Source organism: Bubalus kerabau, chromosome 8 (assembly GCF_029407905.1).
Source record: "Bubalus kerabau isolate K-KA32 ecotype Philippines breed swamp buffalo chromosome 8, PCC_UOA_SB_1v2, whole genome shotgun sequence".
Taxonomy (NCBI): domain Eukaryota; kingdom Metazoa; phylum Chordata; class Mammalia; order Artiodactyla; family Bovidae; genus Bubalus; species Bubalus kerabau.
This window is the reverse complement of record NC_073631.1, coordinates 102,460,896-102,479,149: the sequence shown is the minus strand read 5'-3', so window position 1 is coordinate 102,479,149 and position 18,254 is coordinate 102,460,896. Positions and strand designations below refer to the sequence as shown.

Sequence of the window (18,254 nt, the reverse complement as noted above, 5' to 3'; positions counted from 1 at the left end):
GAAGCATGTTGAGGTTGGAGAAGGCAATGGCACCCCACTCCAGTACTCTTGCCTGGACAATCCCATGGACAGAGGAACCTGGTGGGCTGCAGTCCATGTGGTCGCTGAGGGTTGGACATGACTGAGCAACTTCACTTTCACTTCCCTTTCATGCATTGGAGAAGGAAATGACAACCCACTCCAGTGTTCTTGCCTGGAGAATCCCAGGGACGGGGGAGCCTGGTGGGCTGCTGTCTATGGGGTCGCACAGAGTCGGACATGACTGAAGCTACTTAGCAGTATGTTGAGGTTGTTTGCATTGGAATCAATTTTAAGTTATTTTCATTGCTTTTGAAATTTAACAATCATTATTTGTGAAGGGAAAAACCTTGGTTGGTAAATATTGTATAAGTTATTCCAGAAAAAGAATCAGTCAAGGACTAGAGATAAAAGTGGAAGTTTGGGATTTTTCTTTTCTTCTTTTTTTGGCTTCAAATGACAGAAAAGGCGAAAATCAGATTGATTTAAGCCAAAAAGAGAACTTATTAGCTGAGGTATATGGCTTGATATATGGATTCATGTATGGACCAGACTAGGGCCTGGTCTCTCTTCTTCATATTGGCCTCCTTCACAGACTCCATGTGTCATGAGGTGGCTGTTGGCAGCTACATCCTATAGGTTCAGGTTTAGTGACGAAGAGAGAATCCCTCCCTTCCCCAAATCCCAGCAAAATTCCATTGCATCTGTTACTCTGGTTGGCTATCATGCCCATCACACATCCACGGCAGTGGCCAGAAGCTCGCAGCACTCCAACTGGCCTCTCACCTTCATGCCAGAGATGCAAGAGATGCAGATTCGATCCCTGGGTCCGGAAGAACCCCTGGAGTAGGAAATGCCAACCCACTCCACTATTCTTGCCTGGAAAATTCTATGGACAGAAGAGCTTGGCAGTCTACAGTCCATGGGGCTACAAAGATTCAGATACAACTGAGCAACTGAGTACACAACTGGCCTCTCACCCTCAAGCCGGGCAGCCAGGGGCAGAGTAAACTCTGCCTGAAGCCCATGGACTGGCTGCTGTGGGGCCAGCATGGTTCCGCTCTGAAAATCGGGGAAGACTAAACAGATTCTCAGTGGTAAAGCTCTTAGTTTAGCTTGACCTTCTGAGAAACTCTGTTGGCCTCTTTCATTCTTGCCGTCAGGTGTGCCTTGCCCCATGGCTGTCTCCCTGCAGATTCCCTCCGACGACCGCCAACTACCAATTTATCTAACCTCAATCGGTCCAGCTCAAGCCTCCTTGTGTAGCCTATTCCACATACAAAGATGGTGCGTTCAGTGGGGCTATTATGCATTATAGATTGAGAGGCCCGGTGCCTTTCTCCTCCCAAAGTGCCTGGGGCCTGAGGAACTGTCTCAGATCTTGGATTAGAAGTTTATATGTGAAAATGTAATGGAAGAGTTTTTAACTCCTTCATGGGTTTGAGAAATCTTCATAGGTTCCTAGCTGCTGCTGCTACTAAGTCGCTTCAGTCGTGTCCAACTCTATGCAACCCCATAGACGGCAGCCCACCAGGCTCCCCCATCCCTGGGATTCTCCAAGCAAGAACACTGGAGTGGGTTGCCATTTCCTTCTCCAATGCATGAAAGGGAAGTGAAAGTGAAGTTGCTCAGTCATGTCCAACCCTCAGCGACCCCATGGACTGCAGCCTACCAAGCTCCTCTGTCCATGGGATTTTCCAGGCAAGAGTACTGGAGTGGGGTGCCATTGCCTTCTCCGATAGGTTCCTAGAGAGACCACATATTCTTAAAACCAGTTTCTTATTCTTATTTCATATTCTTAAAACTGTCATTGCTTGAATTAATTACTAGATTTCCATGGTGTTGGAGAAGACTCTCGAGAGTCCCTTGTACTGCAAGGAGATCAAACCAGGCAATCCTAAAGGAAATCAATTCTGAATATTCATTGGAAAGACTGATGCTGACACTCCAATACTTTGGCCACCTGATGCAAAGAGCTGACTCATTAGAAAAGACCCTGATGCTGGGAAGGATTGAAGGCAGGAGAAGGGGACGACAGAGGACGAGATGGTTGGATGGCATCACCGACTTGATGGACATTAATTTGAACAAGCTCTGGGGGTTGGTGATGGACAGGGAGGCCTGGTGTGTTGCAGTCCATGGGGTCGCAAAGAGTCAGACACGACTGAGTGACTGAACAGCAAGATTTCTGTAACTTGAAACACAGGGTAGTAAATAATCATATGTGACTGTATTGAATGTGTAGTGGAGAATCTCAGACTAGTGTGTGTATAGGGTGGCAGGATCATTCTAATCAGGGAGGTAGGGCTGAGCCAACGTCTGGGACAGCTGAGGAAATGGGAGAGTTGGGGTACCACTGAGGCTTTGGGGTGAGAGATGGTAGCAGAAGCTGAAACCACATAACTCAGATGAGACTTGAACCCACTGTCTTTTAATTAAAATCACACACCTGGTCTCAAGAATTACTGAAGTTCAGGTTTTACGTCTCAGCACAGAAAGAACTCAGTGAGAAACAAAGCAATAGGTAATACACAGATTTATTTAGAGAAATACACATTCCCCAGACAGTGTCCGGACAGTTTCAAAAGGCAAGAGCAGCTTGAGGGCATGAGGTCATCTCAGAATGTGAGCGCTGTCATGGAAGAAGCACACTGCACAGAGTGTGGGCCATCTCAGGAGGCAAGAGGCCCCGAAACATGGGATGGTTAGTTTTTACCGACTGGGTAATTTCATAGGCTGGGGATTCCCTGGTGGTTCAGTGGTAAAGAATCTGTCTGCCAGTGCAGGAGATGCAGGTTCGATCCCTAGGTTGGGAAGATTCCCCTGGAAAAGGAAATGGCAACCCACTCCAGTATGCTTGCCTGAGAAATCCCATGGACAGAAAAACCTGGTGGGCTATAGTCCATAGGGCTGCAAAAAGTCTGACAGGACTTAGCAAATAAACAACAACAATTTTGTAGGTTAATGAGTGGGAGGTTTATTTCAACTATCTTGGAAAAGCGGTGGGGATTTCTAGGAATTGGGCCAGTGCCCATTTTTTGGCCTTTTATGGTCAGCCTCGGAAGTGTCATGGTGCCTGTGGGTGTGTCATCAGCATGTTAATATATTATAATGAGCCCCCAGGGGCTGCTGGGAGTCAGTTATTCCACCATCTAGTCGGTTCTAGCCAGTCCTCAAGGGCCCTTCCCTCCTGTTTCAAAGCCAGGCCCAGTCAATGACGAGGGGAGGGACAAATCTGTCAAAGTAACTTAGTTTTTTTTTTCCTTTTTTGGCTCTCAGGGTGGTGAGATAGTTCCTTGACCAAGGATTGAACTGGAGCCCTTGGGATTGAAAGCACCAAGCCCTAACCACTGGACCACAGGGAATTTCCTGAAAATTACTTCTAAGGTGCAGAAGGTGGAGGAAAAGTAGTGGGGGCTGGCTTGGCTCCTCACAGCACTGAGCGAGAAGGGAACAGCAGCAGAGACCACAGGCCAAGGGGCCAACGCTGGGAGGACACCCAACACAGAGCCTTGTGGGACAGAGTGTCAGCCCCGGAAGAGAGGTGCTGAGGTTGAAGAGGGAGGAAGACGCTGAGCACGCTGTACAGGCAGCCAGGCGAAGGGGTGAGAGGAGCCCATCTCTCTGCTTTGCCTTCCTTGTGTGGCTAACCCAGCGCCATTTTACCTCAGCCTATAGAAGAGCTTAATTGTACATCCAAGAAATTGGCAGCGAGAGGAAAGGGCAGAGTCTGGCGAGGCCAGACCTCCACTGTGGGGAGGGCAGAGTCTGAGAAGATGCCTCTTTCCTCACTGTCCCTGAAGGTGACCCCAACTCTGCCCTTGCCCACAGGCCTGTGAGGGTAGGGGGGTGCGGGGACAGTACAGTCAACTCCCCACTCCTGGACTCTCCTAGCCCCCTCCTTAAGCCAGGGCTTCCTGGAGCAATGAACAGAGCTTGTGCTGTTCATTGTCCTTGTAAATGTTGGCGCCGGCCCTCTGTCCTCACCTCCTGTCTCTCCCTGCCCTGGGGATTGCAGAATTAGCCTGCTCTGGGGATCCCAACCCCCTCAGGACCCATCCCCTTGAGCTGAGCAGCCTCACTTCCCCTTCTCTGGTGAACTTGGGGGCCCCTGGTGCCTTTTGGGGAAGAGTCACACTTCCTTACCGGGTAGTGTAGGGAAGTTTCTCTGACCACACTTCCTGGACTGTGTCCCCTGAGCCCTCTTCAAGCCCAGAACACTTGCCTGTCTCTGATGGTCATCTCCTTGAGCCCCATGGGCTGTAGGACAAGACTGTCTGGGTTTGAATCTCAGCTCCTGCATTTGCTACGAATCTTGGGCAAATAGCTTAACGCATCTATACCCGTATTTCCTAATCTTAGAAAAATCTGAATTTATAGGATTTTTAATCCTTTTGTAAAATAAGGATATGAATGCTAGTTTGTAGTGAATATTTAGTAAGAAAAACAAAAAAGGTATGGTGCAATGCTCAGTTAGTATTCAGTAAAGGTCAACTACTTAATGGCCGTTGACTCTCTTCTGACCTTGGTTTTTCTATTATAGCTTAAGTCAGCTCTGTCCCCTCCCATGTCAAACTTCTTGTTGTTCTGCTTTTCAGGGCTTCCTCTTGGACGGACTCCTATCAGTGTCTATGTAGGTCCCACTATGTGTTTCCTGAAACTTGGGTCCCAGTGTTATCCATTCCAGAACATTCCATCATTATGAATAACAGGTATTTGTTTACATTGGCCTTCATGTGCATACACGCTAAGTTGCTTCAGTTGTGTCTGACTTTTTGCAACCCTGTGGACTGTAGCCAGCAGGCTTCTCTGTCCATGGGATTATCTGGGCAAGAATATTGGAGTCAGTTGCCATGCCCTCCTCCAGGGGATCTTCCCAACCCAGGGATTGAACCCACATCTCTTACATCTCCTGCATTGGCAGGCGGGTTCTTTACCACTAGCACCACCTGGGAACCCCACTGAACTTCATAGAGTGGGGTTTATTGAGAGTTTTAGAGGAGCATTTTAGTACTCTGTGTGGGATAAGACTGAGACTCTGCCTTCCTGGAGTTGTCTCTCCAATAGGTAGGTTACTATATGTTTCTACATATTAGGGAGCCAGGCACCCAAGTTGTAGAAGCATTTTTTCTCAGCCTCTCACCTGAGGTCTTTGCTCCACCCATGAGCCTTAGTAGCCTCTCCCAGGTCAGCATTTAGGGCCAGCAGTCCCTGCCTAACGACTGTGTCAGTGTATCTCAGGGGCCAGGCTGCTTGTGTCACTTTTGCAATGTTTATATTCCAGTTCAACCAGTCACTAGAAATGAGCTTTAGAAAACAGAAAAGCCCCTATGTCTGGCCCAGAGCCTCACCCCCTCTTCTCTTGCCCCTGGGAACTTGGTTTCCGGAAAGTGCTGTCCTGCCACATCTCAACAGGCTGCCCCCGGATTTGTTTCCTTGGTGCCATGGGGGATCATTAACTTCTCTGCAACTACCCACACTTTTCAAATGATGCAACGCTTACTATAACTGAATGTACCTCGGTCCCCTGCAGTGACCCAAGAGGGCTGGAGGGGGTGTCTGTTAGAGACCAGTAGGTGGGGCTTGGAGGCCCCACCCTCTTGGATCCTCATCTTTCCCTCTCTCTTATTATTTTGGCAGGCTGTGAGAAGTTAATCTTCCTCTCCAGCAGCGGCTTTGTTTCGTTTCTGTTCTGAGAGGAAGCCAAAAGGAGAAGACCCCAAGCGGCCATGAGCTCTGCCATCACCACCTGTGAGCACCCCTTGGTGAGTGCTGGCAGAAGAGAGGGGATGATAGAGGTGGGGTGTGGGTTAAGTGTTAGTCTGTCAGTCGTGTCCGACTCTTTGCAATGTCATGGACTGTAGCCCACCATGCTCCTCTGTCCATGGGATTCTCCAGGCAAGAATACTGGAGCAGGTTGCCATTCCCTTCTCCAGGAGATCTTCCTGACCCAGGGATCAAACCCAGGTCTCCTGCATTGCAGGCAGATTGGTGGGGTAGCCGAAAAGAGGAAAGACCCTGGAGAAAGGTCCCAGTGTGGAGTCCTAATGCGGATTCATGGGGAAGGTGGCTTGTGTTCTAAGTGAGACGTTGAATTTTCACAGCTATTCTCCTGCTGCCACCTTCACAAGGCACAGATCCCATCCTCAGTGCTGAACTCCATGAATGAATTACAAAGGAAGAAGGGAGAGCTGAAAGGCCCTCTGTTTTACTCTATTGAATCTAAGTGTTTGTTTTCCAGGTTTCTCAGCATTATGATTTCTTTGATCAGAAAGCCTTTCTGAAGCAAAGCAAAGAGAAAGAGGAAAGCACAGAGAGAGAGAATGAGAGAGGGAGAGAGGCACGAAACTACTGTTTACCGAATGGCTGATACGTCCTAGTATTATGTATTTTATTTTCCTCCTTTAAGCCACTGAGGCATACACCTCTGTTCCCATTTTACATATAAGGAAGCTGAGGCCCAGAGAAGTAAAGTGACAATAACCTATCTGGAGGCCTCTCCAGCTAGTCCTTGAGCCCTGCTCCCACCATTCTTTCCTGCCTAGTTTGGCCGGGGGTGGGGGGAGCTGACTGAGTGGGGACCCTCTGCCCACCATAGCCAGACAGAGCCTCTCCCCACCAGGCCCAGCCATGGTATCTGTGCAACAGGTGCCACACATGAGCCTGGGCTGGGCCCTCAGAACTGTCCCCTGGAGCCCGGCTGCCAGACCTTGCCCACTGCTAGTCAGTCTTCTGGTAAAGGGACTGTGGCTGACTCTTCTGGAAAATTTTGACAGGCACCTGAGAGAAACTTCCTCTCCTCTCAGAATTCCTATTGCTAAAAGTAAAAATTTAACTGGGTAAATTTAAAGCTTGCTGCTGCTGCTAAGTCACTTCAGTCGTGTCCGACTCTGTGTGACCCCATGCACTTGGCTTTATTTTTAAAATTGTTATTATTTCTTTTGGCCACACCTTGCAGCATGCAGGATCTTAGTTCGCCCACCAGGGTTTGGACCCAGGCCCCTGCAGTGATTGCACACGGTTAAGTGTGGAGTCTTAACCGATCGACGGCCAGGGAAGTCCACATAATTGGCTTTATTTAATGATTCATGAAATGGACAGCATACCATCATAGAAGGTAGAAGGGAGCTTTGAGGAGCTGTACAAAATGGAGGAGTTTTATAGGCAGAAGCAGGCATGGCAAAGTTATTCTATCAAAGAGTGGATTGTTTCAGGCCAGGTCACTTTCCTGAAAAGCAGGGGTCTACCAGGCAGATCACCTCACTAGTTCTGACCAGATAATTCGAGACGGACTAGTGAAAAGTTACATCCCTGTGAGAAACCAAAACTGCATGCAATTAATTAGGTTAGATATTAGATTAGAACTTCCCTGGTGGCTCAGCCTGTAAAGCGTCTGCCTACGATGCGGGAGACCCAGTTCAATCCCTGGGTTGGGAAGATCTCCTGGAGAAGGAAATGGCAACTCATTCCAGTATTCTTTCCTGGAAAATCCCATGGACGGAGGAGTCTGGTAGGCTACAGTCCCTGGGGTCGCAAAGAGTAGGACATGACTGAGCGACTTCACTTTCTTTCACTTTATTAAGTCTTGGTTGGCTGATATGGGCTTAGCATTAGTTACTCCATTTTGGACCTTTAACAATTTTTTTAAACACTTCTGTCACCATCTCACGGAGAAGGCAATGGCACCCCACTCCAGTACTCTTGCCTGGAAAATCCCATGGACGGAGGAGCCTGGAAGGCTGCAGTTCATGGGGTCGCTGAGGGTCGGACACGACTGAGTGACTTCACTTTCACTTTCCACTTTCATGCATTGGAGAAGGAAATGGCAACCCACTCCAGTGTTCTTGCCTGGAAAATCCCAGGGACGGGGGAGCCTGGTGGACTGCCGTCTATGGGATCGCACAGAGTTGGACACGACTGAGGTGACTTGGCGGCGGCGGTCACCATTTCATAGAAGCAAAAAAAACACAACAACAACAACTTGGAAAATAAGTTTAAGACTCTATTTCTGAAAGCTGTGATTTTTTTCCACATCTTTGGCACACCTGAAGCCAGTAGGTAGGGTCTGGGCACATATCTGTCTTTATTCAGTGAACTGTCTTGTCATTTTCCTCAAAGCCTCGGTCTCAGCACCCAGATTAAAAGGCCACTTTTCTGAGATGTTTTGGTTTTCATGTGCATATTGCTTTGTTAGAAACTTCTAGGGATATAAACATGGGGAAGACAGATTCCCCAGCCATGTTTGGAGAGACCTGGACAATCCCAAAGGCTAGAGTCAGTTGACTGGAAGTGTTAGGAAACAAACCTAGGGGGCAAGTTGGGGAGCGGGAGGCTGTGTGGGGGGTGGATGGAGTCAGAGGGCCAAGGGATTCATTTCCCCCCAGGAATCCTCCTTCCCACTGCTCTTCCCTCTGTGCCAGCCTCCTCCTGCTCTGCTGCTCTGCTCCAGAGAGATGACAGGCTGTCCCTGTACACACAGGAATGCACCTGCCAGCAACTGCCCTCTACCAGGAGAGGAGAGTTCCATTCTCCCATTTACAAGGGGACCTGGGACAAGTCATGTAATCTCACTGAGCCTCAATCTCCTCTCTGGAAACTGGGTTGTGAGAATCAAATGAGAGGATGCATTGGAAGCTCTCTGCAAACTGTAAAGCACTATAAAATGCCACACCCCAACAGAATGCCTCTTTGAGCAAGTGTTTTGATGAAATTACAGCCCGTTGAGCTCATACTCTTCCAATCAGAAGAAAAGCTTGTGGCCCTTCTTCTCATACCAGTGCTGACTCATGGGGAAGCTTCATTAAGAGTTTATTCTTCCTTCAAAAAGGGGCTTGTAGGCATTCTTCTGCCACTATAAGAGTCATAGACTTAAAAACAAATTATTTATTTGGCCATGCCACATCTTAGTTGCAGCATGTGAACTCCTGGTTGAGGCATGTGGGATCTAGTTCCCTGACCTGGACCCCCTGCATTGGGAGCTCAGAATCTTAACCACTGGGCCACCAGGGAAGTCTGAGAGTTACAGAATTTTACTGACCTGGGATAAAGTCACTTCCCCCATCTGGATATGCCCTGAGGTGGGGCTTTTTCCACCTCCATCTGGGAAGCCCCTGCTCTACAACATCTCTGGGATGTCACATTTCTATGTATATCTTTAATATACTAGTGACTCATCTCTGACACACAGGAATCTTAGCCCACTGTGTACCTGCTTATTTGATTTTTTGCCCCAGCACTTTATGTAAGTGACACAAAGTGCTTTACAGCAAAAGATGTATTTTGATCAGGCTCTGTGCATTCTACCAGCCACAGCTGACATGCTTCACAGAAGTCACACACTCTTATCAGAGTGAAGAACCAGCTGTTCTCAAGGAAGATAAGTTTTTCTCCACTCTTAAGTTCTAATTTTTTTTTTCCATGTTGGGCCTCATACAAGGACAATTTCCCAGAAAAGTGTTGTAAAGCAATTACAGAAGTGGTTTCCATAGCCTCATCATGTCCAGATTGATATCCAAACAAAACTTAGAATATTTAGTCATGAGGCAGAGAACTCTATGAGTCACTGACTTTTTTTTTTTTTAAGATTGTTTTCTGATGTTGACCAATTTCAAAGTCTTTATTGAATTTGTTATAATACTTCTTCTCTTTCATGTTTTGTTTTTTTGGCCACTGGGCATGTAGGATCTTAGCTCCCTAACCTGGGATCGAATCCTCACTCCCTTCATTGGAAGGCAATCTTAACCACGGGACCACCAGGGAAGTCCTGAGTCATTCAGTTCAGTTCAGTTCAGTGGCTCAGTCGTGTCTGACTCTTTGCAACCCCATGAATTGCAGCACACCAGGCCTCCCTGTCCATCACCAACTCCCAGAGTCCACCCAAACCCACGTCCATTGAGTCGGTGATGCCATCCAACCATCTCATCCTCTGTCATCCCCTTCTCCTCCTGCCTTCAATCTTTCCTAGCGTCAGGGTCTTTTCAAATGAGTCAGCTCTTCACATGAGGTGGCCAAAGTATTGGAGTTTCAGCTTCAACATCAGTCCTACCAATGAACACCCAGGACTGATTTCCTTTAGGATGGACTGGTTGGATCTCTTTGCAGTCCAAGGGACTCTCAAGAGTCTTCTCCAACACCACAGTTCAAAAGCATCAATTCTTCGGCACTCAGCTTCCTTTATAGTCCAACTCTCACATCCATACATGACTACTGGAAAAACCATAGCCTTGACTAGACGGACCTTTGTTGACAAAGTAATAGCTCTGCTTTTTAATATGCTGTCTAGGTTGGTCACAACTTTCCTTCCAAGGAGTAAGCGTCTTTTAATTTCATGGCTGCAGTCACCGTCTGCAGTGATTTTGGAGCCCAGAAAAATATAGTCAGCCACTGTTTCCACTGTTTCCCTATCTATTTCCCATGAAGTGATGGGATAAGATGCCACGATCTTAGTGTTCTGAGTGTTGAACTTTAAGCCAACTTTTTCACTCTCTTTCACTTGGATCAAGAGGCTCTTTAGTTCTTTACTTTTTGCCATAAAGAACGAAGAGTCATTCATTGACCCTTAAATGGCGGGGGTAGGGGGAAGGCCCCAAACTAACATCCCCCCTAATGTCCCCACCAAAACCTCCCCCCACCCCCCGCCGCTGCCCCTTCACCTTTCTGAGAATTCCAAGGGGTCTTGGAGAAGGTATGAGGTGAGTTTGCTAGAGCTGTATCTGCCCGAGTCGTGTGAGTTCATTCACAGGCGCACATAACAGGAAGCCACATACACTTTTGAGTATTTTTGCAACCTTCCCAGAGTCAGAAGGGGACACGGAGTCTGAGAGAGAGGAACTGATGTGCTAATGGCTGCCAAGTAGCAGACTGACAGACCACCGCGGCCCCAGTTCAAACAGCAAGCTCTGCTGTTCTGTGTAGCCTACGCAGCGTCAATCAACCAGCCAGCCAATCAACAGCCATTCTTTTCCTTCTGCCCCTCCTCTTTTCTTCAGCTGGTTCTTCTGCGGTTGTGCTCAAGGCCTGCACCACGCGGCACTAAAACCTCGCGATAAGTGCTCCAGCGTTCCCTTGGGCACCTCCAGGCTATCCTTGGCTTGGCCTTGACCTGCTTAGGCAAAACCACCCTTCTTTCACATCCAATCCAAGTACCAAAGCTGCATCAGGACAGCCTTCTTTTCAGGAATCCAAATAGGATCAGCATAATGTTTCCAAAGAGTTCTAACCAGTTATGGATTTATTTTAAAAAGTCAATGAGAGAATCTTTATGGTCATTAATTTATGCATGTGTTTATTTATTTATTTATTTTTCACTCAACAGATTGTGCTGTGAGCACTAACTCTGTGCTAGCGATGGAGTAGAGAAGTTATGGGACTTAATGGGCTTTTGGATGAGGAAACCGTGTTATGGCTGTCAGGCATGCTGGGGCAGTAGTCCGGGAGTGGAGAGAAGTCAGGGAAGGCTTCCTGCAGCAGGTTTGGGAGGCATGGTTGCAGGCATTGCTGAATAGATGAGTAGAAGCAAAACTCTTACATTTAAGTTTCAGAAACTAAATAATAGATTCATGGGCAAACGCTGCACCGAGCCCCAGGAACAGGGTGACTCTGCAGGGCTGTGCTGCGGCTGACTCAGTGCACCCACTCTCTGCAAGCCTGACCGCAGCCCCGAGCTCCTCCCACTGTTTGGACCTTAGTGCTCTGGGAAATTTTCTCCATCGCCAGTGGTGGGGCCCCCGCTTACTGGGAGAGCTGAGATCCGATTTGTGGTCCATCCCATGGAGGAGGAGGACTGGCTTCCTCTGTCTCCACGTGGAGATGGCACATCTATCCCAACCACTCTCCACGTCAGCCAGAATTGTCCTTTGTTGCAGCTTCCCTGGTGGGATCTGAACAACACCCTTAAAATGGCAGGTCTTAACGGGGTGATTTTTACCCTGCTGGTGACATTTGGCAATGTCTGGAGTCATTTTGGGTCATCACAACTGAAGGTGAGGGCAGGAGCTTGCCAGTGGCATCTAGTGGGTCCAGGCCAAAGATGCTACTAAATATCCTAGGGTGCATGATACACCCCAACACCTGCCATGAACACACACAACACAAGGAAGAATTATCCTGTCCAAAATGGCAATGGTGCTGAGGTTGAGAAACCCTGTCTTAGAATATGATGTTCCAGTGCTGTCCTGGAAGTGGTAGGGGACAAACACCTAGTTCTTGATCTGGTGGCTTTCTTGTCTCTCTCCACTTCAAAGCAACTGGTGACCCCTTGCCCCCCACTCATCTGCTTCTCCTACTTCTCCAGAGCAGGGCCACTGATCCTTAGGGAGAGTAGCCATGGTGTCTGTGCCCACAATTTTGCTCCCATTTCTTTTAAAATCAGAAGGAAAAAAACAATAATTTTTAGACAAAAGAGATTTTTTAGTACATAATAATGTATCTTTATATCAATAAAGTCACAAAAAATAGCAGATTTCTTGTATAGGAGAAGCCCATAGCATTGAAGTGATTAGCATTCCCAGGAATCATAGTGCAGCTTCAGTTCAGAAGTTGTTCTTTGAGGCTGTGGTGAGTAAAGGGTGCTTGACTATGGAGGTTGGTGTTAGTATGGGTACCTTTAACATCCTTTCCAGAGCTTTCTCTGTGAGAAGCCCACACTATCTTCAGGGCACCCTGGCTGTGCCACTGCGCAGAACCTGCTATTCCTCTGTGGTCTGACCAGGGCCCAGGACCCTGCTGGGGCTTGTCACCTAATTGCCTGATCTTCATGCTGGTGGCCTTGCCCCATTCTGGCCACACCGAGGACATTGTTTTCCCATTCCTCTCACCTACAGCTGCTCTAATGTCACTCCACCTACAGATGCTCTAATGTCACTGAAGTGTGAGTTAAAAGCCTTTGAAACATAGGACCAGAAGCTTATCATAATTATAGTAGCTAATACTTATTGGGTAAGTGCACCATGCAGGCAGGACACTGGACTATGTGCTTCATGCTCTGTTTTTCCCCAGGTTTATTAGATGTAATTGACACATAACATTGTGTAAGCTTAAACTGTCCAAGACATTGACCTGATACAATTATATGCTGCAAAATGATTACCACCATAGCAGTGATTAATAGATTCCTAGGTATCGCTAGTGATCAACAACTACCTGCCAATGCAGGAGACTTAACAGATTTGGGTTGATCCCTGGGCAGGGTAGGTCCCCTGGAGGAGGGCATGGTTACCCACTCTAGTATTCTTGCCTGGAGAATCCCATGGACAGAGAGGCCTGGCAGGCTATGGCCCGTGGGGTCTCAAAGAGTCAGACATGACTGAAGTGACTTAGTGACTAGGCAGCAGTTCTTAGTAGTTAACCCCTCCATCACGGCATGCAGTCACCACTGCAACTTTCAAATATATAATACAGCATTATTAACTATAATCACCACACTGTACATTAGTTTCCCAGAACCTATTCATCTTATACTATTTGTTTATATCCTTTGAGCAACATCTCCGCATTTCTTCATGTTCCAATTTAATTTTTTCATCTATGAAGTAGGTGTTATTAACATTTTTGTTACATAGATCAGGAAAATAAGACTTATAAATGTTAATAATTTGCCCAAGTTTGGTAAACTATATAGCCAATAAATTGGAGGAGAGAGTTTATGATTCAAAGTTAATTTGGAGTAACCTCTTAGGAATGTAACTTGGCTATTGACCCTAGAGCATTCTATATACTCTACACTTGTTTACATTTGTGTTATGTCCATTCATTCCTCCATTTACTCGGTCTACACTGAACATTGGGGTTGTTCTAGAAGCTGGGACAACAAAGGAGAGTAAGGGACAGTGAATGCATTCTAGGAACTCAGTTCCAGTAGAAGAGATGGATAAGGAAATAGTCCATTATAATAAACACATTATGATAAGGGTTTTGGCACAGGGCTGGCCTCTGGGAGCATAAACAAGGGCAGCTACACCATCTGGGTCAGAATCCCCATTTCCTTGCACATTTTCTGGAGAAACCCACTTTTTTTTTTGGCTACACCGTGTGGGATTTTAGTTCCCAGACAAAGGATTGAACCCATGCCCTTGGCAGTGAAAGCATGAAGTCCTAACCACTGAATGAGTCATCAAGGAATTCCTCTGCCCATTTTCTGACCATGGAGTTGATCCCCATTCATTCTTCCACAAACTTTATTTTCTGTTAGGGCTTGCTGCAGATGTATAACATAGAAAGTCACTGGTCTTTGAGTCTGAATCTAGAAACCACAAGCTGGCCAGAATATACCACAATACCATAGTTCTTACTTCTAGAAAGCTGTCCACCTGTCTGGTTGTAATAAGAAAGTGAAAATAAGCAGGAGCCTGTGGTGATCCTGGGCATAGAAGCCTTTCCATGTCTCTTGTTCCTTGTTTGTGGGGAACAGACTCCAGCCTCCAGCCTCCATGACCTTCCCTGAGTCCCAAAGGTTAGATTCAAACAGTTGCTAATCAGGGAAAGGAGGGGATTCAGAGACAACAGAGAACAGCCTGAACAATAGTGCAGGCTTTGGGCAGGGTCCTGGTTCCACCTCAAGAGATAAAACAGTATCTTTATTTTCTTGGGCGCCAAAATCACTGTGGATGGTGACTGCAGCCATGAAATCAAAAGACATTTGCTCCTTGGAAGGAAAGCTATGACAAGCCTAGGCAGCATGTTAAAAAGCAGAGATATCACTTTGCCATCAAAGGTCCATGTGGTCAAAGCTATGGTTTTTCCAGTAGTCATGTACGGATGTGAGAGTTAGACCACAAAGAAGGCTGAGTGCCAAAGAATTGATGCTTTCAAGTTGTGGTGCTGGAGAAGACTCTTGAGAGTCCCTTGGACTGCAAGGAGATCAAACCAGTCAGTCCTAAAATAAATCAATCCTGAAGGTTAATTGGAAGGACTGATGCTGAAGCTCCAATACTCTGACCACTTGATGCAAGGAGCACACTCACTGGAAAGGACCCTGATGGTGGGAAAGATTGACGGCAAAAGGAAAAGAGAATGACAGAGGATGAGAGGGTTAGATAGCATCACTGACTCAATGGATATGGATTTGAGCAAACTCTGGGAGAGAGTGAAGGACAAGGAAGCCTGGCACACTGCAGTGCATGGGGTCACAAAGAGTGGGACATGACTTAGTGACTGAACAACAATAACAAAAGGACAAAACCCCCCAATAAATGAAACCATTCTTTTTATTTGTTTATTTGGTTTTTTAATTGAAGGAAAATTGCTTTACAGAATTTTATTGTTTTCTGTCACCCTCAATAGGAATCAGCCATAGCTATATATATATCTGCTCCCTCTTGACCCTCCCTCCCATCTTCCTCCCTATCCCACCCCTCTAGATTGATACAGAGCCCCTGTTTGAGTTTCCTGAGACATACAGCAAATTCCCATTGGCTATCTATTTTACTTCATAGAAACACAGTAAGTTTCTATGTTAGTCTTTCCATACATCTCACCCTGTCCTCCCCTCTCCCCATGTCCATAAGTCTATTCTCTCTGTTTCTCCATTGCTGCCCTGCAAATAAATTCTTCAGTACCATTTTTCTAGATTCTGTATATATGCATTAGTATATGATATTTATCTTTCTCTTTCTGACTGACTTCACTCTGTATAATAGGTTCTAGGTTCATCCACCTCATTAGAACTGACTCAAATGCATTCCTTTTTATGGCTAAGTAATATTCTATTGTGAATATATACCACAACTTCTTGATCCAGTCATCTGTCGATGGACATCTAAGTTGCTTCCATGTTTGAGCTATAGTAAATAGTGCTGTGATGAACAATGGGATACATATGTCTTTTTCAGTTTTGATTTCTGCAGGGTATATGCCTAGGAGTGGGATTGCTGGGTCATATTGTGGGTTTATTCCTAGTTTTTTAAGGAGGAAGATGTCACCATTCTTCACTCCAGATTAAAGGAACCTCAAACTCATCAGATCATGTGTGTTAGTCACTCAGTCATATCTGACTCTTTGCAACCCTATGGCCTGCTGAGCACCAGGCTCCTGTGTCCATGGAATTCTCCAGGCAAGATTACTGTAATGGGTAGCCATTCCTTTCTCCAGGGGATCTTCCCAACCCAGGGATCGAACCTGGGTCTCCTGCATTGTAGGTGGATTCTTTACTATCTGAGCTACCAGGGAAGCCCAAGAACAAGGTTCTCATCAGATTACCTGCTGCTGCTGCTAAGCCACTTCAGTCATGTTCGACTCTGTGCGACCCCATAGACAGCAGCCCACCAGGCTCCCCCGTCCCTGGGATTCACCAGGCAAGAACACTGGATTGGGTTGCCATTTCCTTCTCCAATGCATGAAAGTGAAAAGTGAAAGTGAAGTCGCTCAGTCGTGTCCGACTCTTAGCCACCCCATGGACTGCAGCCCACCAGGCTCCTCCATCCATGGGATTTTCCAGGCAAGAGTACTGGAGTGGGGTGCCATCGCTTTCTCCACAGATTACCTGAGACCAGGTTAAAGCAGTGCCCTGTACACAGCCTTCTCTTGTGTTGTTCGAAGAGGGTGTTTGCTGTGATCAGTGCGTTCTCTTGGCAAAAGTGTATTAGCCTTTGCCCTGCTTCATTCTATACTCCAAGGCCAAATTTTCCTGTTACTCCAGATATTCCTTGACTTTCTACTTTTGCATTCCAGTCCCCTATAATGAAAAAGACATCTTTTTTGGATGTTAGTTCTAGAAGGTCTTGTAGGTCTTCTTAGAACCGTTCAACTTCAGCTTCTTCAGCATTATTGGTGGGGCACAGACTTGGATTACTGTGATATTGAATGGTTTGCTGCTGGGATCCAGCGTGAGGAACTCCGCCCGTGGCAAAGGTCATGAGGAAGGAGGCTCGACATACGCAAAGGTGGGATCGAGCCTCAGGAGTCCCCCTGGAAATTCTCGAACATCTACCCCCATAACCAGAGTCTGCCTACTTTACTGCCTTGTGCTCTCACCTACACCTCTGACTTTATGGGGGCTGTCCCCCACCACCATCTCTTTCTCTGAAAAAGAGTTAACTTACAGCTCCAGTTAATAAAGTTCCTGGGCATGACAAGAGTGTTTTAGTTCACAAACCCCTCAGATGGCTCTCTAACTTGCCTGACAGGTTTACCTGGACTCCTACAACTATGCATACGATTGTTTACAGTCTCCCAACCGCCTAGAGGCACGGGGAACTTAAGATATTCAAATAGTAAAGAGCCTCTCGGAGAGTTAGAAATTGTCAGAATAGAACTAGTAGATTTCATTGTTGAGCCAATGCTTGCTGCCAAGTTTCCACATCCCCTGTACTGTATCCTTGGAAGTGTATTAATTAATATAGTTGGTACGTAGAAAAAATAAGTAGTGGCCTTGGTGTTAACAACTTTAGATCCTTAAGGTAATAAATTCTTTCCTTTGTTGTAAACCCACTGCACCTCTGCCCTATAGGAATGCAACTTTATCTAACACCTTTGGAGGATGGTGCCAAACTTTAAAATAATTATTCTTAGAGAAAATAAGTCTTATGGTTGACAAACCTTTGTCAGAGTCATAAAATGTTAACAGGCCTTCTGGCCAGAAGATGATGTAAATCACCTAAACCATTTGTATAGTTTGCAGAAAAGAAACCCTGGTTTCAATAAGGATCAAAGACTGCTGACTTTGCATGATTTCACACCCTCTATTATCCTCTATGTGCAACTTAGGGTATAAAAGCCCCTGTTGAAAATAAAGCCATGGGCCTTGCTCACCAAAACTTGGTCTCCCCATGTCGTTCTTTCTCTCACCTTTCGGATGAATTCCCATCTGGAGCGTGGAGGCTCCCAAGCCTACTAATTTTGCCTGGGCTCCTAAGATCTGACAGGGGAGGCCTTTGTGTCTCCTCTCCTTCGGGAGAACGGAAGGACGCCTGCGGCCTACGTAGGTGGTGCAAATTCCTTGTCTTGGAATTTTATTGGTTTTCCACATAAACCAAGTTATTCAGCCTCTTTTCTCCACTGAATTTTCTCACTGAGCTACCCCTATTTAACCACTCTTTATATCTCTAATTAATACTTAACTAAGCTATTGCTATTCTAATCACTGACGCCGTCATCCTGAGGAAATCCCTGGATCCAACCGGGGCAGGACCCCGACAGTTTGCCCTGGAAATGAACTGAAATCATTCTGTTGTTTTTGAGATTGCATCCAAGTACTGCATTTCAGACTCTTCTGTTGACTATGATGGCTACTGCATTTCTTC

At 46.5% G+C, this 18,254-nt stretch overlaps 1 protein-coding gene across 1 annotated transcript in view; it reads left to right on the top strand.

The window, feature by feature from the left end:
- The first annotated feature begins 5,661 nt into the window (after nucleotides 1–5,661).
- Nucleotides 5,662–18,254, top strand: part of LOC129659535 (solute carrier family 23 member 1-like) — a 246,646-nt gene continuing 234,053 nt past the window's right edge. Inside the window, exon 1 of the mRNA XM_055590989.1 lies at nucleotides 5,662–5,783. Coding sequence (XP_055446964.1) covers nucleotides 5,748–5,783 — 36 coding nt within the window. The 5' untranslated portion in view covers nucleotides 5,662–5,747. The remainder of the gene's footprint in view (nucleotides 5,784–18,254) is intronic.